The following is a 25,255-nucleotide window of genomic DNA, read 5'->3' on the forward strand; positions in this document are numbered from 1 at the left end:
TTAAAAAAACTTTATTTTAAACCTTATCAAGAAAACTTGCCTTTAAAAAATATGTTCAAATGGTATTTTTTTAAATATTAGTAAATAATAAAATGCAGATATATTTAAACAAATGACCCCTTTTTTTCTCAGCAGCTTTTCAGCTTCCCAATTAAATATTTTGGCAATTTATGTGTAAGTTGATTAGTGATAAAGTGAGAAAACAAATGGCCCTTTTTAAAAATGTTAAACAGTATGTCTTTCAGATCTTAACATTAAAAATAAAGGACCAAAAAAAATGATATCATTACTTTTTCTTAAACTGGTCATGATTTTCTTTCTAACCTGTGGTTTTGGAAAGAAAAAACAGCTGCTGAAACCCCTCATACCTAGTTTTGCCTTAGATTTACATTATACTTTTTTAATATATATATACTTTTATCTAGCTGTAATTTATGGTGTCATGGACTGAACGTGTCTCCCCAAAATTTATGCTGAAACCCTCATCCCCAGCACCAATTATATGAGTTTTTCCACTGAGAATCTGTTACAGTCCCCTATCGAAATCTCTTCCTGTTAATCCTCGGCTTTGTAACTAGCCCCTGCACAACTAGTTAAAGCCTCGGTCAGCCAGGATTGGCATGTCATCGGGGCAGCTGCTCAGACCCACAAGACTGTCCCCTCCAGCCCTCACTTCAGATGCCAATCTCAAGTCCAGGCTGTCACCTGTGCTTCTCCCAACCAGATATAGATGGGATTCCACCAACCCTCTCCCTCCCTCCTTGGGTTTGATTAGTTTGCTAGAGCAGCTCACGGAACTCAGAGATAACATTTTACTTTCTGGATTTCCAGTTTACGATAAAAGCCTCTAACTCAGGAACAGCCAGTTGTAAGAGAAGTATAGAGCAACGTATGGGGAAAGGGGAGAGCTTCCGTGTCCTCTCTGGGCACTTTGTTCTCCCCCAATCTCCACGTTTTCACCAACCAGGGAGCTTCCTTTTGGGTTTTTACAGAGGCTTCATTACACAGGCAGGATTGATTAGCCATTGATGATTGAACGCAATCTCCAGCCCTTCTCCCCTCCCCAGAGGTCGGAGGTGGGGCTGGTATTTCCAACCTTCTAATCACAAGCTTCCCCAGGCAACCAGCCTCCATCCTCAGGGGCTTTCAAAAAAACACCTCATTAACATAACCAAAGACAATTTAATAGCTCTTCTCACAGGAAATTCCAGGGGTTTCAGCTGTGTGCTAGGAATGGCATGAAGACCAAATATATATTTAATATAAATCACAATATCACACGAGGTAACATTTCCTCTACTCTCTAACAAAGAGTTTACAACATAGCAAGCATGCAAGAATTTTGCATCATGACATAATGCAAAATAAAGGGCTAAAGTAATGCCTCCACTGTTCCATTGCAGTTATAACTTATCACGTGAGAATGAAATAGTCCAAATTCTTGCTTTATCAAGGTCTAACGACAGCTTAATAGACCATGTAAGAAGCATCATTGAGGGCAAATGGCAAAAAAAGCCACCAGCTGTCTTCTGCAGGACTATCCCAGATTCTCTGATCCATCTTGACCAGAAAGCAGACGCTCACCGCTTCTCTTAAAGTCCAACTTCCTCCCACCTCTAAGGAAGAGTTTTCTCTTCCCAGCATCTGGTAATCTGCCCCGTGTGACTCTGTGGGATCAGCTAGAATTCCCAGTCACAGAAGCGAAGAATATCTACATCAGAAATTACTTTAGGGACATTCAGTTTCATCTCCCATCCAATACCTGGATCCCCTATGGAACATTTCCAACAGCTTCCAACAGCTTCTGGAAAGCAGAACTCTCCACCTCACACTATGACTCAAGTATATTTCTGAACTGTTTCAGCAGTTCATCCTCCTACAATGCTGAAATCTTCCTCCTCTTAATTTCTGCCCAGAGGTGCCGTTTTATTCTCTAGAACTACTAAATCATCAGATGAATAATGTGGTTTTTCTAAAATGAATGTCATTCCATCCTACAAATTTAATAGACTTCTTTTACTCTAGAAGCACAAAGTGTGAAGGCTTGTCACAATACAGTACAAGGATATCCCTACCGAGTTCACAACTGCATCAGTGAGAGCCTTACATTTTGCAGAGAAGGCACCCATCAGCGCTCACCACTGAAAGCTAGAAAAGAAAAGGAATTAACTCCTTCTCAATACAATACAGAATAAAGAGTCCCAAAGGCTTACTTTCTAGCTCTTGGTTGTAAAATTCATCTATAAATTCTGAATAAAACACATTCTTTCCTTAACTTTTGATACAACTCTACTCCTTCGGTTTTAAATATCATCCATTTTACTCAAGAATTGGCAAATAGGGCTTCCCTGGTGGCGCAGTGGTTGAGAGTCCGCCTGCCGATGCAGGGGACACGGGTTCGTGCCCCGGTCTGGGAAGATCCCACATGACGCGGAGCGACTGGGCCCATGAGCCATGGCCGCTGAGCCTGCGCGTCCGGAGCCTGTGCTCCGCAACGGGAGAGGCCACAACAGTGAGAGGCCCGCATACCGCACAAAAAAAAAAAAAAAAAAAAAAGAATTGGCAAATAAGAAGAGGTTTCCAGTGTGATTTACTGTTCACTATTTTTTACAACTTTTTCATGAAGATAATTCATATATTTAAAATACCCTCGAATATTTAAAAGGCATTATCAGGCATTATCACTTTAAATATATAGTGACATTTTATTAGCAAAGTTATGAGCACCTACATCACTACAATTCTTTCCTCTTACTTTTTTTTAGATAACACTGGTGAACTAGTGGAAGCAATTTCCCTTCTTTGTGAAGCCTGTGAGTGTCAGTTGCACCGCCAATAAAAGTTCCATTGACAAATATTCTTGGCACCTGTTGGATAAACAAAAGATGAGATGGCACCTTGGTGTCAGAAGTATAAGGCCATTCACATGATGCTAATACATATTCCACTGTGAGTACGTCTATGGGCCAGACATACATGAAGCTCTTTGACTAATTACCTATTTAAACTTTACAACCCTTCAGGTAGGTATTACTTTTAGCCTTATTTTGGAGGAAGAGGAGGCACAGGAACTTGCCCAAGATCACAGTGATAGTAAATGACACAGCTGGGATCTAAATCCAGGACAATCTAACTCTCTACCCCCTCCGCCTCATCGCTATGGCGTATAAAAGGCAAAATAAAGCAATCTCTAATTATTAATAATGTTTAAGTGGTTCTTTCTTACCATTGTTTACTAAAGAGGAAGAGTACACTATCAACTCCTTCCAGGCACATATAAACAAGAAGGAAAATGGCAATATTATCTATTTTTCTTTTGTTTGTTTGTTTTGGGTTGCCGGGGCGTTTGGGGGGTTTTTTGGCCGTGCCACGCAGCATGCAGGATCTTAGTTCCCTGACCAGGGATCAAACCTGTGCCCCCTGCGGTGGAAGCGTGGAGTCCTAACCACTGGACCGCCAGGGTGTTTTTCTGATAATGCATATTATGGGAAAATCCACAGATTGCAAGAATCTAAAAACATGGAGCCCGAAAACACTCATATTAGCACGGAACATGAAGACCAACCCTTGGTCTTCACTGTTCAAGGGAGGAAGGAAGGATGCTTTCATCTTGAAACAGCCCCAGGAGGATCTCAAAGATTTGTAGACCAGCACTCACGACAACACCATTACCTCTCCCATCTACACACACACACACACACACACACACACACACACACACACACACACACACCCACACCAAAAATAAAAATAAAACAAATGAACTCTGCTGTTTCCTAGTCTATGAGTCTGGTTTCCAGATCTGCCATTTCTGTATCAATTAAGATTCTCAGAGTATGTCTGGCTCACTTTTCCCATCATGAGGGCACAGGCCCGAGGTGACCCAGCTCAGTCCCCACTTCGGGGCAAAGCACCACAGTGGATGTACTCACAGTTCTTTCACCGGTCATTCTGTGAAGAGCATCTTGAAACTGGCTTCCGTGTTCAAGCATGTCCAATTCCACCACTTTATAGTTTACATTCATGTCGTGGAAAAGTTTTTTTGCCATCGTACAGTAAGAACAAGAAGTTTTGGAGAAAATCACCACGCAATTATTAGAAATGGTTTCCTGAAGGAAAACAAACCAGAACAAAAAAATCATTTGAATTCTAGACATTATCTTTCAGAAAGGAATCATGATACAGTAGAAGGGGTATGGATTTTGGAGTCTCACAATTCAGGGCTCAAACTACTCAGTCGCCATCAATCTGTTTTCTCATCTGTAGATTGAGGACAAAGAAACATTATTAAGAAAAAAAGGATGTGACAGGTGGAAAGTGTTGGCAAAGAGTAATAACACCAATAATCATAGCCAATTCATATACAGCGACACTTCTGTGTGCCGACACAATTCTCAACACTTTACCTTTACTAGCTCACTTAAACCTCACTACAATCTTGAGATAGATGCTTATCATCACCTCCACTTTACAGATGACGAAACTGAGGTACAGAGGAGGGGAAATAACTTACCCCTGGTCCTCAGCTGAGAAGCGGGCGAGCTGGGATTTGAACCCAGGCAAGTCTGATTCCACAGCCCAGGTAGTTGATCTCTGCTATACTGCTTCTCAAATATTCAGGTGTTCAGGAGTTAACTTTTTTTCCTTAATTTATTATTATTATTATTATTATTACCATCTTAACCATTCTTTGCCTTTTTTTTTTTTTTTTTTTGGCTGCACCGTGCAGCTTGCAGGATCTTATATCCCCCACCAGGGATCAAACCTGTGCCCTCTGCAGTGGAAGCGTGGAGTCCTAACCTAACCCCTGGACTGCCAGGGAATTCCCTTCTTTGCTATTTTTAAAACTGGAATATAACTGATTTACACTATTATATTAGTCTCAGGTGTAGAGCATGGTGATTCGATATTTTTATACTTTACAAAATGATCACCATTTCCTAAACGTTCAGTGGTGAGAAATGTATGATTTCTCTTTAAAATGTAAGTCTTTCACTGATCCAGATGTAAACAACAGCTTACCCTGCCCCTCAACTTCCACTCCTTCTTGTGTATCTTTATAGTAAAAAAAAAACAAAACAAAAAAGTCATTACTGTTTTGATAAGGTCTTCCCACAGCGTTGTTCCTGGAAATGCTACTTCCAGAAAGACTGATTCAATGGGTTTGAGGCAGAGGTCAGAAGCTATTTTTGAAAAACCTTTCCAGATGAGTCTAATGATATCAGCCTGGTTTGGAAGCTACTCCCCAGGCTTTTATCACAAAGACCCTGAGACTCTGCTCTGCATCTGCATCACCTGTGAAATTTGTTGAGCTTTGTGTTCCTAGACATATCGATGCCCAGGTACTTCAAGAGTTTCTGAATGGACATGTCTGGCACCTAGGCATCTGCCTAGGCTGTCCTAATGTGGGTTATAAGCAGCACCTTCAAGAAGACCAAAAATCAGAAAGTCGAGCACCCAGGCAAAGTGTTTCAGAAGTTATATCTGCCCTTGGGTGTCAGAAGGGTTCTAGGTCAGTGTCTAGGTGTCTGCAGATTGGTCTCTTTTTATGCTTTCTCTCCCGCTCACTCATACTATTTACTACAGAAGTCTATCTCAGGGAGAGCCAGACACACCAGAGATGTACTACTGAATCCATTCTATAGAGAAAACTGAGGTTGAGAAGTTCACAATACTGGGTGGGATTCCACCCAACCTGTCCCAACACCAAAGCCAGTGCTTCTTCCTCACGGTGCTGCCTCGGGTTAGAGGCACATGGACCATAATTCAGAGAGAGAGGAGCACCCTGGAGGCCGAGACGTAGTACCAACACTGATGGAGAGATGCCAAAGTGAGCCGAAACTCGAGGGGACAGTGTCCAAGTTTCTTGAACCTTCCTTCTCACCTTTTCTCAACCTCATCCTTGCTAAATAGTTTATGGTTTTGTATTCTTTTTGGGGGGGGGCGAGTCACACGGTATGCAGGACCTTAGTTCCACGCAGGGATCGAACCCATGCCCCCTGCAGTGGAAGTGCAGAGTCTTAACCACTGGACCGCCAGGGAAGTCCCCCACCCCACCATGGTTTTGTATTCTTATTTTAAAAGAGGCAATCCCTCACTATAGGTCTCCAACATTACTGTTATGTTCAATGGCTGTGGGTGGATACTTCTGTAGCCAAATAAATTAAAGGCAAAAATGTTTGTGTGAAGTGGTGTTTGGAGGTGAGAAGCAGACAAATGAGTATGTCCTGTGGGCTACAAGGGAACAAAAACATACACACAAGAGGCATTTTCTGAGGCAGACTTAACTGGGCTTCGCAGTGCAAGCAAGAGAAAGACAAGAGAACACAGCAGTGCACAGTATCCTTGAGAGGATCGGTCATAGAGTAACTACTGCAAACTAGGTTCTGTATTAGGGAAACAGCTTCCCAGACCAGAACCAAACACTATCCCTGGGTAAGAGCAGCCTGACTGGTATCAACAGTAGACCTGCGTTGGGTGAGACAGTAAGAGCAGCCCACATCATAGACCCAGCTTAGGGAAGCGAAGGCTCCATTAAGAATAAATCTCATAGGGAATTCCCTGGCGGTCCAGTGGTTAGGACTCCGCACTTCCACTGCAGGGGGCACAGGTTCGATCCCTGGTTGGGGAACTAAGATCCCACAAGCAATGCAGCATGGTCAAAAAAAAACAAAAGAATAAATCTCATAAATTCTGAATAACAAAATGACCTAGAACTTCCTTGTCACATGCATGATTTTGATAGCAGATTTTAAAATATGTAATAACTTAGTAATTCATTTGCTGCACTATGACAGGTTTGGAACCAGAATAAGCATATTAAATGTGTAAGACAATTCTTTTTCCACCAAGGAAAGTTTTTTCCTACATGTCCCACATCACTCACTTGGATCTGATTCATGGGAGTAGCTGCTGTGTTCCCCATAGATGACGATGTGCTGTTCCCCATCCTAAAAGGAATTTTAAAAGGCAGTGCAGTTTATTAAACATTAAATATATCAATATATCAGATGAGATCCATTTGAAGAAAACCCAATATGCTAATGTATATCCAAACTTATGAAAGAGAAAAATGTTTTACTTATTATCAGTACAAAACATCAGTTTACAAAGTATTTGTTTACTAATATCAAAAGGGCCTGTGTGCTTCTCTAACTAGCCTCCAGAACAGAAAAAGGAGATTAAGGGGTGCAGGGGTGGAATAACACAGAAATCTCTTTCTCTTATCAACTAAGAAAACACGTCCTTTCATCTCAGTTCCAGCATTTAATTATCATCCCTAAACCATCTACTGTTTGCATCTGCTCTGGAAGCAGGAATTCCAGTAGCACTTTCATAAGACAATGCTTTCTTGGGTACTAAGAGAGGAGGTGGGAAGTGCATTCTGAAACATCATCCTCTTCTCTACCACAGAAAAGAGAAAGCTTCTGGAAGGCACTTTTCTCCAATTCTAGTCGAGAAAGCAGCAAGTGTTCAATAAACGTTTCATTGATGAAGCAGCCACTAGCCATGCCACATTTATGGAGCACCTACTATGTGCTAAACAGGCGGAATGCCCCAGGGATACGTATCACTGGAAGAACACAAAGAGCCTCAAGGACCTGTCAAATAGTTACACTATATGATCGGCACCTTCCGGAGGGGCTCTCTAGTTTTGCATGGAAGGTTAATCAAGAGTTCCTGGAGGGCTTCCCTGGTGGCGCAGTGGTTGAGAGTCCGCCTGCCGATACAGGGGACACGGGTTCGTGCCCCGGTCTGGGAAGATCCCACATGCCGCGGAGCGGCTGGGCCCGTGAGCCATGGCCGCTGAGCCTGCGCTTCCGGAGCCTGTGCTCTGCAACGGGAGAGGCCACAACGATTGGCCCGCGTACCGCAAAAAAAAAAAAAAAAAAAAAAAAAACCAAAAAGAGTTCCTGGAGTCTTGCAAAACTGGTAGGAGATCAAGGAATTAGGAAGAAACTCTCAGACAGAGGGATGGATGCACAGATAGGAGAGCGGATAGGACAGCCCAGACCAGCCGCGCGGGAGTGAGGTGGGCAGAGCATCCGTCTGGGCAGTGGGTCTCGCACCACAGGCCGGGGAGCCGCGGGTATTCACCGTCCTCGCTCGAGCCAAGGACGACTTCAGCATGAATAGGCAACCGTCCTATCTTCAAAGACTTGGCGATTTGGTAGAAAGCGCCACTTTCACTTCCTGCCGCAGGGTTGCCAGATTTAGCAAGTGAGAATGAAGATAGCTCGGTTAAATTAGAATTTCAGATAAACAGCGAATAACTGTTTAGCCTACGTATGTCCCGTGCAATATTTGGTATATCCTTAAATCAAACCATTATTCGCTGTTTATTTGAAATACCAATTTATTAGAGCATCTTGTATTTTACCTAGCAACCGAGGGGGAGGGGAGGTACAAGCGAACAAGACTCAGGTATTTGCAACCTGAGAGTCACATGATCCTTAAGTCGACCTGAGCGCTTAGCGAACATTCCCTCCCTGCCCTTCCTGGGCCCCCAGCCCTCCGAGAGGCCTCGGCACCTGCATCGACTCAGGGCCCACCCGGCACCCGGGAAGAGCCGCCCCGCCCACCGCTAGGTCCAGACCCCCGCAAGGCCTCTGCGCCACGTCCTGCCTGTGGTGGTCGCGGCGCCCCTTACCCAGAGGCCGAAACTCCCGCTGCCCCCTCGAGCCGGCCCGCCGACCTGCTCCCGCTCCGGACAAGCCGCGTCCTCACCAGTGCTGCGCGGCGCCAGTACACGCGGTGGCCGTGGCTCTGGGCCACCGCGAGTAGATGCGCCGGCGACCGCGACATGGGACAGCCCGCCCCCGCCCACTGGCGCCGCCATCCGCCGGCCCTGCCCCTCTAAGCGGCCCCGCCTCCTCCCGCCGGTTCCACCCCTGCTCGACGGCCCCGCCCCCATCCCCGCCCCCGCAGAACCCGCCTCCGCCCACCGGCTCGGCCCCCGCTAGCCCGCCCCGCCCTCGCCGGCCGGCCTCGCCCCTCCGGGCTGCCCGCGCGGGCGCCAGTCTCTCTGTGCGGCCGGCGGCTCCTCCCTGTCCGGGCGCCCGAAGAGCTGGGTCCCGCGAGTCCCCGCCCACTTGGGAACAGCTGTCGGAGTCCTCGCCGAGGTCTCACCTGCCTGTCTCAAGGTTCATCCAAGCCACGCACCTGTTCCTTTTAGGGTTAGGGACGCTCATGAAGCCTCACAGGCACGTGGAGATAGTTCTTGGGGATTGTGGCCAACATTATGACAAAACGGAGAAGAAAAATAATGAGTGTCCGACACGGAATCAAAGTGCCTGGGATGTTTACATAGGAAGGCAGCGTCAGCGCAACTTCCTATCGGACAGGTTTTTGTGTTGGTGAAATCAGAGCCTAAAGATGTCACCTCAAAATTAGGCCGTTGATCGAGAACTCATATAAATCATGGGAATATTGGATTTTAGAAAAAAAGCCATCCAATTTAGAACGTTCATTCCAAAGAAAACAAAGATTGTGTTTTCAAAATAAAATTAGAAAATAAAACTTAAAATAGCCCAGGAGTGTTCCCTATGGCTTTGAGTGCTGCTAATGACAGGATTGTGTCAGTCACGGTAATAGTAGCCCTTTGTGCGTGGCTGTATAAGAAGAGGCGGGTCGGCCTTTATTTACTGAGGACGTTGAAATCTATTTGTTAAGGTCAAAGGTCAAATGGTAAAATTCTAAACAATTATTAGAAAAATTCAGATGTTTTTTGATCCTTCATGCTCAATTAGCTAAATTTAAGATTTAGTTCTGAGAGTTCTTTCCCTACTTTCAAGTGGGCCATGTTTCATTACTTCATAAAAGGATGAAAATTGGTTGCAAAAACAAATACCCCAAAAGGTGTAAAGTCATTCTTCATAAATCCAGAATTAAATTTAAAAATGAAGATATGTTGTTATCTACAATGTTGTGCGGTTTTGTGTTTTGGGTTTTTTTTAATCAAAAGACAGCTATTTAGGAACTTTACTGTATTTTTTTTTGTTTTGTTGTAGAATTTTACCTTATTGTCTCCAATTGTGTATTGTGAGGTGAAACAAGCATGTCACAATTTAATTTTAATATAGTATAGATGGCCTATGTTAAGCACAGAATTCACTGGACAGATTTTTTAAAAGGGATTCCCAAATGAGAGTACTTCAGACAAAAATGTTATGCCTGAATTAAGCATGATATATTCATCATCTTCAACTGCTTTGTACTTCTTTGGGTAGCTACAGAAGTGATGATTTTTGGTCATAATTGTGATGTCTGCAATGATACATGAAGATGTGGGCTGTTCATTTATGTGTGAACATAATGGGGGATGGCCAGTATAGGTAGATCAAGAATATATTGGTAAATACGGCCTTAGGAGTTCTACAATTTTTTTCAAGATTCAACATGGTATCAATTAAAAGAATTGACATATCTTTGAATGTTCTTTCAAACTCGTTTTTTATTCTTTAAATTGTTAGTTAAAGCTCACACATTGTGTTTGACATCAAGAGCAGGGTTTTCCGCTTCCTAGCGTTGTAAGTCGCTCAGATCAGTAAATGATGAGATCTTCTACTTGAAAGGGCCTTCAGGGAGGTCCTCTAGAGTGGGTCCAACCTGTGGACCTTAGACATCTAGGAACCTTGGAAAATGCTTCCTCCGGAGAAACTTTAAATAGAGCGTGATTGTGAGCCCTCAGGGATCAGCTATTGTATTAGTTGTCTTAGGGCTGTTGTGGCAAATTCCCACAGACTTAAAGGACAGAAATCTATTCTCTCACAGTTCTGGAGGCTAAAAGTCCCAAATCTGGCAGCACTGTGTTCCTTCTAGAGGCAACTATAAAGGCGAATTCATGTCCTTCCTCTTCCACCTTCTGGTGCTCCAGGTGTTCCTTGGCTGTGGCCACATCACTTCAGTCTCTGCCTCCTTCTTCATGTCTCCTTCTCTGATAAGGACACTTGTGATTAGATTTAGGGCCCAGCTGAAAAATCCAGGATGATTTATTTCATCTCTAGGTCCTTCACTAAATGACATCTGCAGACTCAGTTTTCCAAATAAGGTAACATTCACAGATTGCAGGGATTTGACCTCCACATTTTGGGGGGAAGGACCATTTTTCAACCTACCACACCTAACACAGCCTAGAGAAAGCCTGATATTTCACTGAAGTCTTGTGTATTTTGTTAAAATCCTGTGAATTTCACATTATAGTCATTTTCTGAATTTGTTTTCCTGTATTACTTCATCCTTTATTCGGTCAGCCTCTGTTCTGGATGCACGATACAGACAAGGTTCCTGCCCCATAGGAGATAACACTCTATCTTTTCAACAAATTTTTGAACGCTGTAAAGTTGTAAACGGTGTATAGTTCATGGTTCACAAAGATGTGTCATATTTTTACTTTGACATCAATGTTAAGTACTCCCATTTGAAAAGGTAAAAACAAACTTATGTGTGCCCATGCATATTGTCTTAGCCTGAACAATGTCTCCCCCTTGTGTTTTTCTCCCAAATAGACTGCAACTCTAAATTAAAACCACATTAGTTTAAAACCATGACTGAGATTCATTGTAAGCTTTTGGGCATTAGAGTTTCTCATTCAACAAGTACAAAAAATACAACACATTATCATTTCACAGGAAAGCTTGATAAGGACTCTCTGCTTTTTCACACAACACCCAGTTTTCCAATGCTCTGACATCAACTGGGTGTTCTACATTTCAATTTAATTCTGGCACTAATTACGCGGACGTGGCACAGACCTCAAACGTCAAGGGCTCAGTCCTACAAGACTGCTTCCACTTCAGACACCAGCCACAAAGGGGGTGTCCAGGCTGCCCACACTTCTGCCTGGCCAGCTACAAATCTGGGTGTTCCTACGACCTCACCTCAAGTTCAATAATTGGCTAAACAAACGAACGAAATGCAGGAAAGCACTGTACTTACAAAAAACAGTTTTATTCTGAAGGATACAAACCAGGAACAGGTCAATAGAAGCGATGCCTGGGGAGCGGCTGGGGGAAGGTTGGGTGCAGAAGTCCAGCACTCTTGCCAGGAGCACCACCCTCCCAGCAAATCAACCTGTTTACCAGCCCGGAAGCTCCCCGAAATCTTGTCATTCCAGAGTTGGTATCAAAGTTCCATTGCATGGGCGTGGCTGATTGGATCACTGACTTGGTGGCACTCAAACTTGTCCCTTCCACTGAGATGTGTGTTTGGGGGGAGGAGCAGGGGACACTGAAAATCCAACTTTTAAGCCCAGCGAGCCCCTCCCTTGAAACCAGATTTGGGACATCAAGAATAACTTCATTGGGCTTCCCTGGTGGCGCAGTGGTTGAGAGTCCACCTGCCGATGCAGGGGACGCGGGTTCGTGCCCCGGTCCGGGAAGATCCCACATGCCGCGGAGCGGCTGGGCCCATGAGCCATGGCTGCTGAGCCTGCGCGTCCGGAGCCTGGGCTCCGCAACGGGAGAGGCCGCAACGGTGAGAGGCCCGCGTACCGCAAAAAAAAAAAAAAAGAATAACTTCATTAACATATACTCAGTTATGAGGGGAAGGGACTTGTTATGAATAACCAAAACCCTTCAATCACTCAGGAAATTCCAAGAGTTTTAGGAGCTCTGTGCCAGGAACCAAACCGGGGACAAAAGCCAAATCTCTCTCTCTATATTTTGATACCACAAGGACCTATGTGATCTTTTTGGAAGAACCCAGGGATAAGCCATAATGAATGGGGATGTCAAATGTTATTTAAGTTCTTATACTCAGAAGGCATATAGTTCAGGTTCCTAATTCAAGAATGAAATGAATAAGAAAATACCTTGGATAGGTAGATTAGAAAATCCACCAGCATAGTGAGATGGGAAAGAATTATGTCAAGATTTATTCAGAACTTTTAAGTGTCAAACTGAAAGATATTTAAATGCTCTGAGCCCAGAGAACAGGGGAAAGAAAACCAGATAGGGAGTATTTTATAGATATATGGAAGACTTGGAATTCCTTAACCAAGTATGCCCTGGACATACTTATGAAGGAAATGAAACTTGTATCATGGATTAGGGAAACTTCTGTTAAAGAATGTGGTACTTCTACCACTTCAATTTGCTGAAGAATTAGCATCTAGTGGACTCTAATGAAGATATTTATTTAGCTTTTATTTTTTGTCAAGCGCTTATTAACTTCTATATCATTTCGAAATCCCTAATATGTGTGTTCTTAAGTCTCTGGGTCAATAGACTGGGAATGACAAGAACAAAAATATTTTCTTTTGAAGTGTGAGCAAATTGTTTTCTAAAATCTTGGATGGGGGCTTCCCTGGTGGCGCAATGGTTGAGAGTCCGCCTGCCGATTCAGGGAACATGGGTTCGTGCCCCGGTCCGGGAAGATCCCACATGCCGCGGAGCGGCTGGGCCCGTGAGCCATGGCTGCTGAGCCTGCACGTCCGGAGCCTGTGCTCCGCAACGGGAGAGGCCACAACAGTGAGAGGCCTGCGTACCGCAAAAAAAAAAAAAAAACCTTGGGTGGCCTCACAGATATAGAGGACCAAAGTTGTGGTTACCAATGGGGAGAGGGAAGCAGGGAGGGGCAAGATAGGGGTTGAGGATAAGAGGTACAAACTACCATGTATAAATAGATAAGCTGTAAGGATATGTTGTACAGCACAGGGAATATAACCAATATTTTATAGTAACTATAAATGGAGTATAACATTAAAAATTGTGAATCACTACATTGTACACCTGAAACTTTCATAATATTGTAAATCAGCCATACCTCAACTCAAAAAAAAAAGATCTTGGGTAGTCTATAAACCTTGCACTAGACAGATTAATACCTCTGATTGCCATCTGGTGTTGAACAGCCTTTTGTGATAGATGTTTCTTAACCTTTGCATTCTGAAATGTTGTCTTTTCTCTCTATCTCCATAGAGGTCACTATTGCTTTGCCCTGTCCTATTTCTTTCCTTAAGAGGAGGCTGAACTTGTATTGCTACTGAACTCAGGTTCAGCTGCTCGCTGCTCAAAAGTCAATAATCCGAGAGGCAAGTGTCACTAGAAAGGAAAGGTGCTTTAATTAGAAAAGCCAGCAATCTGGGGAGAAGGTGGACTCGTGTCCAGAAACCGACTCCGAAGATTCTGCTCAGTCATGATAGTTTTTAAAGGGAAAAATGGGGGAAAGAATCTCAGTAAATCATCAAGGCAGGAGGTTGGGTACTGCATCATTCTCCTCTGCATGCAGACTGGCTGACTCTCTTTTCAGACGTTATCTTGCCCGCATGATCTGCCTGCAGGATTCCTTAGGAGGCCTTTGTGGGGAGAGAGCTAATCATTCTTTCATTATTTAATTCTTCATTCTTACTTCTTTTTATCCAGGAAGAGAATTGACAGGTTAGGCAAAGCATGGCGTGCTTCAGGAGAGCATAAGTCAGGAGTTAGGTTAAATTGCCTAGTGATCTCATTCTTATAATTAGGTTCTTTGAAGGTTAGAGGGGAACAGAAATGGGCAAACAGGAAAGGGGCAGAATAGCTGCTTTCAATTCCCCACTGTCAAACATCATTCCATTTTTATAGGGTTAGGGGCAAAGGTCCATCTTCTGTAACTTCTTCATGCTGACATAGGGCACCATTTTCTCAAGTGGAAGATGTCAACATTGGTCTGTAGCATCTCTTTGCTGACAATTTAAGTTGCCAGCTTACATATATGGGCAGAGAAAGCTACAATTATTTTGATGCCCACAAAGATACAGATTATTATAAGCAATAATTTTAATCCCATGCTCTTGAGGCCAGTTCTTGGAATTGTGCTAGTCATAGATTCAGTACTGCTCAAGTTGGAGCAGCTTATGTCATGTCCTCTGGTGGCAGTTACAGTACTTGTTAAACCACTCAGAATGTGCATCAGACACCGAATCTATGACTCTATTGTCCTAATCATTAGGACATTAACTGCTCAGAGACTGCTCCTTTGTGACCTTGGGAAGCCTGGGAGACTTCAGCTTTTCTGCAAACAAGAGGCAAAGAACACAGAGAGGCTTTTGTAACCCTTTGCTTTTTTCTTGAATTGTATCTTTTATCCTTTTTGGGAATCCACACAAGACAATGTAGGCAGAATTATGAAGGGGAAAAGTTTTCTGAAGAGAGGGCAGAGTCAATAGTAGCAAAAAAGGACATGAGTGAAGGAGTGAGAACTTATACAGATTCTTTGATTTGCAAGAGGAAAGATATTGTTACCTTTCAAGGGACAAATTCTCAAGAATGGTCGTGGTAGTAGCAGAAATCAGATTAGAAGTGACTGACAAAGAGTCTGACTATGAAGTTGTGGATGGAGCAGGACCAGGTGATCTGGACAACTGAGGTGAAAGGAAGAAGAAAGAAGGTAAAGGGGAAGGTGAAGGCGAACAGAGAATTCCCCAGCAGTGCTGCAGGTCGAGCTAGAAGGAAGAGACCTGGAGCCTGTAGAAGGCTACCGTTGTCTTCCTTCCAACCCTCCACTGAGGAACAGAGATCAATGTACCTGACACTCTCCAGGGTGCTAAGGAGGTTAGCAAACAGCACTTTGAAGAGCGAAAAATAACTCACATTTACTGATGTGTCAGACACTGCATTTGAGTGATTCACATATAGAAACTCATTCGGCAAACAACAGCTTACTTGGGAACTCCAGTTGACCCTTGAACAATGCTGGGGTTAGGGGTGCTTCACAATCAGAAATCCGCGCGTGTAATTCATAGTTGGCTCTCCGTAAACTTGATTCCTCTGTATCCAAGGTTCTGCCTCCGGGAACCCAACCAACTTCAGATTGTGTAGTACTGTAATATTTACTATTTTTTTAAAAAATAAATTTATTTATTATTATTTATTTATTTTGTCTGCGTTGGGTCTTCATTGCTGCATGCGGGCTTTCTCTAGTTGCGGTGAGAGGGGGCTACTCTTCGTTGCGGTGTGAAGGCTTCTCATTGCAGTGTCTTCTCTTGTGGAGCACGGGCTCTAGGCACACGGGCTTCAGTAGTTGTGGCACGGGGAACTTAGTTGCTCCGCGGCATGCGGGATCTTCCCGGACCTGGGCTCGAACCCGTGTCCCCTGCATTGGCAGGCGGATTCTTAACCACTGCGCCACCAGGGAAGCCCTGTAGTATTTACTACTGAAAAAAAAAATCCATACATAAGTGGACGTATGCAGTTCAAACCTGTGTTGTTCAAGGATCATCTGTACTTTACATATTTTTTCATTTACTGTTCTCAGCCACCTTATGAAGCAGGTATGTTCTTACCTTTCATTTTACATATAAAGAACCCAAAGCACCAAAAGTTGAAGTAACTTGTCTAGAGTTATACAGCTGATAGATTGGGCTTTTAATCCAAGTACTCTGAAACCAGAGCCCACAATGGAATATTTTTATCTCTAACGAGTAATGAAAAAAGGAAGAGCAAGTAACATGACCAACGCTACACTTACTGGTGACAGAATTGCAGTTTGATCCCAAGTCTCTCCAATTCCAGTATCACCAACTTTCCACTATGATATGAGGGCCAAGTGCAGAACAAAGACCTGTTCACCTGTTTGTCAGATTTGTGTAAATCTAAGAGGGCACCTGAGGTGGGCACTGTCAAGGCAATGGTAGTGAAAGAGGTCAGTCTAGCCCGCTGTCCACTCACAGACAGAGAGAAAAGCTGTCTTTGAAATCCAGGATCTGCATCCATACCAACAGCGAGGCCATGATAGTCTCCTGTTAAATATAAATAATTTCACTGCGCCACCAGGGAAGCCCTACAAGTGATTTTTGTAAATTGAAGGATTGTTTCAAATCAAACAAACAAACGCAGAAGAATATGTAACAGAGACCATATATGTCCCACAAGCGCTAAAATATTTATTATTCGACGCTTCACAGAAAATTTTGCCAACTCCTGGTCAAGAACTGGGAAGGGTCTGAGATTTTATTACACTTGAAAGCTGACAAGTTAATTTGTATCAGTTTCATAGATGAGGACAAAAGACATGAGATTCCTGGATCAGAGATGAAAGACTTCATTACTGAAAATAGTGGCTAGGGCTTCCCTGGTGGCGCAGTGGTTGAGAGTCCACCTGCCGATGCAGGGGACGCGGGTTCGTGCCCCGGTCTGGGAAGATCCCACATGCCGCGGAGCGGCTGGGCCCGTGAGCCATGGCCGCTGAGCCTGCGCGTCCGGAGCCTGTGCTCCGCAACGGGGAAGGCCGCAACAGTGAAAGGCCCAAATACCGCAAAAACAAAACAAAACAAAACAGTAGCTAGAGTGTCAGCATATTTGCACTGGTTTCCTACGCCCCAATTTTAACACGGAGGTGTGGAGGGCCAGATGACACCAGTATATTCAGTGGGTTCCTTTATGGTAAAAGAACCTGGGGCTAAGGGCCCAGCATTTTTTGAGCAATAGCAAAGGTTACAGCAAGATGCCATTAAACCAATCCCCCTTGCCTGGGGACTGAGGTTACCTTGACATTTAGTTGCCTCTACAACTTCATACAGCAACTGTTTAGAATCAGGAGATGGAAAAGCCTTGCAGTCTGGCACCCTCAGTAGGAACAGGCAGGGACACCCAGGGCCCTCGGTGGACTGCCTCTCCCCACAGTGTGCTCCTGGTGGCTGCTGTTTGAAGGTCATTGACAGAAGTGAAGTTTCCACCAAGACTGAGTTCAGATCCTCACAGCTGCAGATGGGACCTGCAACTTCCTAGTCTGGACAGCTGAAATCTCTTGCATCTTCTCCTGGCTAAGGCCATCATGCCTGGAGTGGGGAGGTAAAATGATGTTTAGTTGAGCTTCAACATTTTGTTGAAATCCTTCACGTTGGGTTTTCTTTTCTTTTCCTCGGAATAAAGTCTCAAGGGATCTTTCTGTTATCTGATCAGATTTGAACTGTTCCTTAGTGAAATCTTTTTCTAGCCTCCTAACATTTTTTTCCCCCCTGAGGTCTGTCTGCTTGTTTAGTTGTCTATTAGAGGAAAATCTATGGGAATAGGACAGGCAGAGACTTCCTAAGTCTATCCTGAGCTGATCCTGGGGCTGATGAGCACAGAAGGTCTCCTCAGACCACTGCCTCTGAACCAACTTTGCCTCGAGTCTCCGTTTAAAAATTATACAAAGACTTCCTCCTTAGTCTTGTCTTTATGTCCCTGATTCCTTTAATTCCATCTGCTTGGAAGCAAGAGGTTTGTCCAACCTGTGTTTCGTGATGCTGAGCCTTTGACCAACTTCCAGAGATGTGGGGTTGCACAAGCACATCTTTGGGGAACATTGCAGTTCTCATATGTTCCTCAAAATTGAAAACTGCCACTTCCTTGCCCCAAACCTGCTTCCCTCATGTTTTCACACCATAATGTTAACTTACATGCTTAACTTTCTAACTGGCACAATCATGCCAGGGACAATTTGGAATTACACCAGCCACTTAGGCTGCTTTTGACAAGAACAAGATTACTATTACAGAGTTGCTTTAGAACAACAAAGGAAGAAACCCTCATGCGGAAATTTTCTTGTTTGTGTTTTTGTTCATGAAAAGTCTGAACTTCTATTAGTCAGGCATCCTGACTCTTCAGAGGTTTATTACTTATTTCAGTCTTTCATTAGATCCAGCAGCCAAAGGTCATCCATCTTGTATAAGAGCTGTAACAAATAATAGTAAAACATGTGAAAACTTCAGTTGATTATTCCCCAAGCCATGCAGACTCTTTTATTGACAAAAAATACTCCACACTTCTCAGCTAGCTGCCTAAACTCCTATAAAATACTGTTTTCCTTAAACACCACTATCCATTACTATAATACCAAGCCCAGGCACCCTCCGTTCTTTACCAAAAGGAATCCCAATAGAAATTACCTCCGTTAGAAAACTATCCATAATACACACACACCTCTAAGAACTCTTGGAGTTCTCTCTGATTTAATTTTGTTTGTTGATGATTCATGCATAAAAAGAAAAATTAAAAATTGCTCAAATTTATCCTTAAAATATAAGGTGCTTCCAGAATCAAATCAGTTTGAATGCCAAATTTCTCTTACCTAACCTACTGACAAAAGGTAAGGGTATGTATATATGCATATGTATAGATAAACATACGTATTTATACATAGACATGCACACATATATATGTGTGTATATGTGTAAACATTACATCTGTATGTACATATATATTGGATAAGTCCATGACCTTGGAATGCTTTGAAAACAAAGAGAATCCCCGACCTCTACAGTAACCTTTATAAAATGGACAACAAATTAAAAATCTTCAGATGCTTTGCTATCATCTAAGGACAAAGCAATAATAAAAGTGAACTTCAACCAGAATGCTTCATGATATTAAACACAGTAGCAGAGATAAATTGACAACAATATGGAACCAACATTCTTGGGGTAATTGTAAGGGTATCACTGAGGATGCTTCCAATGTGCATCCGTTCAGCCAAGGACATAATCTGGGCATGACTGTAAAGGTAGGAAATGGACAGAAGCCAAAGCCTCGAGGCCCCTTTAAACACTGCCAAACAGATTTTACACAAATTCTTCTAGCAGTAAGTTATGAACATGTTCAGGTTGTTGTTTGTTTATTTTCAGGATGGGCAGAGGTTTTTCCTTGCTGGGGAGCTATAATTCCGTTTCCTATCTTCTACAAACTTTAGGAAAACTAAAGAAAATTAATCGAATCCTAAAACTAAAATTAGCAAAGCTCTCAGAAAGCTGAACGTTCATTGCCTTTTGTATTGCCATTGGCCATGATGGCAATAAGATCACTCCCTCTGGAACCCAGAGCATCTCCTCAAGATTTAACAACTATGCCCCAACCCCATTCTCCATCTCCCGCCATCCCTTGCGTTTGAAAAGTTTACTTCCAATCCTAGATTCTATCCATTACAAAGTAACGTTAATAAGTACTATAAGAAATTTATGATGCCTCCAGAATTATCACTAGCAGTTTCAAGCTGCATTTCCAAAATACCTAACTAAACAGACCCTTCTTGGTCTAAAACCTGGAGATTGGTCATCTGGAAAAGGCATCAGACTAAAACTGCCCTTGGGCATTGATGGACAGATCCTTATCAGGCGCTGTTAACAATGGACATAGTGGTAAAACTCCAAGGTGACGATCTTGGATCCATGGTTTGCAGCTAAAAGCAAGTTCCACTTTCTCCTGATTGCTGGGCATTTATTCTATCAGAAGACTTCAAACTGAGGATTGTTAGGAATTCTTTAGAAGCAGATGACTACAGAAGTGGGCAGCTTTTAACTGAGACCAAGAAACAAGACTAATTTTCCATTTTTTTCTAATTAATATTCTAATTTTTCAGCTCTACTACTTGCCTTTATTGTATTTTGATACCAACATTATTGAATTAACATTAGTGGGGTAATTGTAAGAGATTTAAAAACAAAATGATCTACAACTTTCAGTCCTTTAACTGTTACAAGTAACAGATAACTAATGACATATCTCACTACACTGAGTTTAAGAATCATTGCTCTCAAGGTGTGGAGGAAAGGGAACCCTCCTACACTGCTGGTGGGAATATAAATTGGAGCAGCCACTATGGAGAACCGTTTGGAGGTTCCTTAAAAAACTAAAAATAGAGCTACCATATGATCCTGTAATCCCACTCCTGGGCATATATCGGGAGAAAACTCTCATTTGAAAAGATACATGCAACTCAATATTCATAGCAGCACTATTTACAATAGCCAAGACATGGAAGCAACCTAAATGAATGGCTAAAGAAGGTGTGGTATATATATTGATATATACAATGGAATACTACTCAGCCATAAAAAATAATGAAATAATAATGCCATTTGTAGCAAATGAAGGAAGTCAAAGACATAGTATATGATACCACTTACATGTGGAATCTAAAATATGATACAGATGAACTTATTTACAATACAGAAACAGACTCACAGACATAGAAAACAAACTTATGGTTCCCAAAGGGGGAGGGGGGAGGGATAAATTAGGAGTTTGGGATTAGCAGATACAAACTACTATATATAAAATAAACAACAAGGTCCTACTGCATAGTACAGGAAACTATATTCAACATCTTGTAATAAACTATAATGGAAAAGAAAAAAGTAGAATCATTACCCTCAACAAAACATGATTTATCCCCAAAGAGAGACTGTTTGGCCACTGCTATAAAACTGAATGTTTGTGTCCCCGCGCCCGTCCACCAATTCATATGTTGGAATTCTAACTCCAGGGTGATGGTACCAAGAGTGAGGCCTTTGGGGGGGTAACTAGGAGCTTATATATATAAAAAAAGACTCCAGAGAGCTCGCTTCTTCTTTCTACCAGGTGAAGACCAAGGTCTATGAACCAGGAAGCAGGCTCTCACCAGACACTGAGTCTGCAGGCGTCTTGTTCTTGGACTTCCTAGCCTTCAGAACTATCAGAAATAAATTTGTTTATAAGCCATCTAGTCTATAGTATTCTCTTATAGCAGCCTGAATGGACTAAGATAATCGTTGTTTGTTTATGAAATAAAATTAAGTATCTTCTGAGGGGACTGAAGTTGACTCTCTTTATCTATCATAAAACTTTGACTTCCTTGAACTCATGTATACATTTATTGATTTAACATTTTTTTAAGGGGCCAACAACGTGGCAAATAATGTGCAAGACACTCTGATAGGATGACACAGGTCTATTGTCATTTAGTTTTGTAGGGGAGGCAGTCAAGTAGTACTGGGTGCTCTGATACAAGTATAAATAGAGTAGATAGAGCTAGGGATAAATAAAAAACGTTCTTTTTAACCTGAGTGTTTGGGGTGAAGTTTAGGAAAATACGATAGTAACGGGAACATTTGCAGAATAGCCAAAATTTCTCAAATTCAGTTGCAAAATGGCTAGAGAGTGTATAGAAAAATGAACCACGGGCTTCCCTGGTGGCACAGTGGGTGAGAGTCCGCCTGCCGATGCAGGGCACACGGGTTCGTGCCCCGGTCTGGGAAGATCCCACATGCCGCGGAGCGGCTGGGCCCGTGAGCCATGGCCGCTCAGCCTGCGCGTCCGGAGCCTGTGCTCCGCAACGGGGGAGGCCACAACAGTGAGAGGCCCGCGTACCGCAAAAAAAAAAAAAAAAAGAAAAAAAATGAACCACATTCTTCTATGTATGTCTCTGCAGGGCAGATAACGAGAATTGAGTCTTTTCAAAGCAGGTAACAGAATTTGGTTATGTCAATCACAAAGTTGCCTTCTTTTCCTTTCTGCTTATAGTAAGAGAAATTTTAAAAAATGGCCTATGGGATATGTTTCAATTAAGGTAAACAGGCCACAGTATATTGAACTTCTATCAATAAATTGAGTTCGTGTTCTCTAACTTTCCTATCAGCATCTTGGAACAGAGCCATTTAAATATAGCCCTTTGGGGTTGGCGGGGAGAAGGGGACAGGATGGAAAAAGTCACCACCCAAGGAATTGATCCAACATTTATGATATTTAGATGATTTGCTAGGTGCTTTCACCTTCTTATACTAATTCCATTTTCTCCATTAACCAATTGATGCTGTGAGAAGGTGCGTAACTTGACCAAGGTCAAAAGGCAGCTAACGGGCTTCCCTGGTGGCGCAGTGGTTGAGAGTCCGCCTGCCGACGCAGGAGACACGGGTTCGTGCCCCGGTCCGGGAGGATCCCACATGCCGCGGAGCGGCTGGGCCCGTGAGCTATGGCAGCCGAGCCTGCGCGTCCGGAGCCTGTGCTCCGCAACGGGAGAAGCCACAGCAGTGAGAGGCCCGCGTACCGCAAAAAAAAAAAAAAAAAAAAAAAAAAAAGGCAGCTAACAAGCACCAGTGCCCGGGATTGATCTCCACTGGACGCGGTCTTTTCCACTATGCGAGTCCACCAAAAACACGTAATAAAAAACAACCCCCAAAGCAACCCGCCCCCCCAAACCCGTCCCTTCAAAGGGGACTTAATCACTAAGACCTAGAGGCCACTTGCTAGGCGGGTCCGATCTAGTTGGGAAGGTAATCCCGGTTCTGCAAATCTCTCGCCAAACTCCATCCTGGCTAAAGGAGAGACCCGAGAGCCACTGGCCACACTCCAGGTGGGTCGTGGAGCACCCAGTGCGCGTTCTACGGATGGAGGTTTCAGACCCTCCGCGCAGGTGCGCGCGCACCTGTCGCCGGCCGCGTACGCGCCGCGCGGGGAGGGGGGGCGAGGATGAGTTACGTGCCCCGCGCGCGTGCGCCGGGCAATGCTCCCTGTACGTGCGCCGTACGTGGGCACGGCGTCCCCGCGCTCCGAGTTTCTGGACGGGGTTCGGCCCCGCGCCGAGTGGGAGTCTGGGAGGGGCGTTTCCCGGGCGGGCGCGGCGCCCCCTGGCGGCGGGCGGCGGCGCGGGGGGCCGCGGCGGCGCGGGGGGCCCTGGCGACGCGAGATCAGGCGTTCTCCGCGGGCAGCCCGCGGCGGGGCCTTGCCTGCTAGCGCGGGGTCCTCGGCGGCCTGGGTGGCTCGTTCCTCAGCTGCTGTCGTAGGCGCGGACCGCTGCCAGTGCGGCTGCAGTTGGCTCGCGGCGGCGGCGGCGGCGGCCGAGGCGGGGGCTGAGGCGACAGGCGAAGAGGGCGGCGGGCGCGGCGGCGGCGGCGGAGCCCGAGGCGGGCGGCAGCGAGGGGGGCGAAGATGGCGGACGTGCTCAGCGTCCTGCGACAGTACAACATTCAGAAGAAGGAGATTGTGGTGAAAGGGGACGAAGTGATCTTCGGCGAGTTCTCCTGGCCCAAGAATGTGAAGACCAACTACGTGGTTTGGGGGTGAGTCCGGCGCGGCCGGGGCCGGGGGGCGGCGGGGCAGAGTTGGGCGCCCCCGGGCCCCCTCTTTCCGAACCCCTCCCCCCGTTCCCTTTGGGGATGGAGGAGAACCGGTGCTCCGGGGAAAAAGTTTTCCCAGGAGCAGAAGTTGCACTTGTAGGTGAGGAGGGAGCTGGAGGAGAGCTGTCTGCAGCGGTGCATCCTCTGAGCGTCGGGGGAGGGTGCCGTGGCGGTTTGTTTCTGCCCGTGTGTGCCGAGTGCTGGCTGCGTGCATAGGTGCAGAAAGGAGCGCACCGCCGGGTGCCCAGAAGTCTCTTTTTTGTTCTTTAGTTGTTCCTTTCTCTACGCGGCTGCTCTGTAACTATCTCTGCTGGCCCCTTGCAGCTCCTGATCTATTCCTTCTCCTTTCCCGATTCCCTCAAGCAGAGAGAAGGGAACCAGCTCTGAAGTTAGGACGGGAAAGAGTAGTCAGAATCTGTTGGGTGAAGGCAGGAGTTTCCTCAGGGAGGAAGTTACTGCTGAAATGGAGTAATGGGAAAAGTAAATGGGAAAAGACTCTGAAAAAGAATAGATATATACATATGTATTACGGGAAAAAAAAGAAAGAGAGAGAGAGATGTCTGATCATCGTTGGGGGCCTTTTGAGTGATATCTCTCTCCGTGGTGTTTCAGTTGGATAGCTAGAACCCTGGGCCAGAACTTCCATACTCATTTTGTTCGATTGAGTGGGAGCAGTGGGCTTTAGGAAGAGTTGATGAAAAGCTACGGGAGGTTTAGTTGGTTGGTTTTTATTTTTTTATTTTTTATCTTTTGGCCTCGAGGGCTTACGATTTAATTAGCTTTGTGAAATGTTGATGGAGAAATCATGCTGAGTTTTCTGTGTTTTTTCTCTTCCAGACGGAATTTGTCCAGACAGAATTGCATTTGATTGAGTTTTAAAAACAACTTTTAAGAGTTTGTTTGGGGAAAAGAACTTGATTTGGGCAGTGCCAAACTAGAAGAGGTTAGGAGCCCTTTGCCCCGCCCGTAAGAGCTAGGGGCTGATTGGGTTTTTAACTGATTGGTTTTTCTTTAAAAAATGGTTGAGTACTCGAGGCTGTTCAATCTGAGAACTAGGAAAAATTGTGAGGAGCTGGGTCGGTGCCTCCGAGGAGGTTACCTCGGTGAGAGTAGAGGAGATAAGACATAACTTGCTAAGAATCTCATTCCCGCTCTTAAAAGAGCAGTCACTTCTACCTGGGGGTCTTAGGGAAGGTTTCATGGACGTGTGTTTGGCATGTAGACATGCTACAGATTTTTCTTGAATAAGTGAATGAACAAATGAATAAGCTTTAAGGAATGGATAGGAATTCTGAGGGTGAAATGGTGGGTTTGGTGTTCCAGGATGAGGGAACTGTGTGGTTAAAGGCATGAGAGCTGGAAAGGAAATGTTTGGACAGCCATTCAGTGAAGCAAGTCGTGAGAAAGGAGTGCTTAGAATAGTAGATT

General features: G+C 44.3%; 2 protein-coding genes across 4 annotated transcripts in view; one reads left to right on the plus strand and one right to left on the minus strand.

The window, feature by feature from the left end:
- GLRX2 (glutaredoxin 2) overlaps positions 1-8,814 on the minus strand; it is an 18,651-nt gene extending 9,837 nt beyond the window's left edge. Inside the window, exons 1-5 of one of the 3 annotated variants that reach the window (XM_082616590.1) lie at positions 8,651-8,814; positions 6,887-6,950; positions 3,933-4,109; positions 2,756-2,867; positions 1,173-2,148 (exon numbers count right to left, since the gene is read on the minus strand). In XM_082616590.1, the coding sequence (XP_082472716.1) occupies positions 2,129-2,148; positions 2,756-2,867; positions 3,933-4,109; positions 6,887-6,950; positions 8,651-8,805 (528 nt within the window). In that variant the 5' untranslated portion in view covers positions 8,806-8,814 and the 3' untranslated portion in view covers positions 1,173-2,128. Of the gene's footprint in view, positions 1-1,172; positions 2,149-2,755; positions 2,868-3,932; positions 4,110-6,886; positions 6,951-8,650 lie in introns of those variants that run through there. The other 2 variants (XM_082616591.1, XM_082616589.1) reach the window with 2 other exon arrangements.
- A 14,660-nt stretch (positions 8,815-23,474) lies between these two features.
- Positions 23,475-25,255, plus strand: part of CDC73 (cell division cycle 73) — a 92,705-nt gene continuing 90,924 nt past the window's right edge. The window contains exon 1 of the mRNA XM_082612983.1: positions 23,475-23,770. Within this exon, the coding sequence (XP_082469109.1) occupies positions 23,640-23,770 (131 nt within the window). The 5' untranslated portion in view covers positions 23,475-23,639. The remainder of the gene's footprint in view (positions 23,771-25,255) is intronic.

The sequence above is a fragment of the Mesoplodon mirus genome (assembly GCF_964341445.2).
Source record: "Mesoplodon mirus genome assembly, chromosome: 3".
In the NCBI taxonomy this organism is placed as follows: Eukaryota; Metazoa; Chordata; class Mammalia; order Artiodactyla; family Ziphiidae; genus Mesoplodon; species Mesoplodon mirus.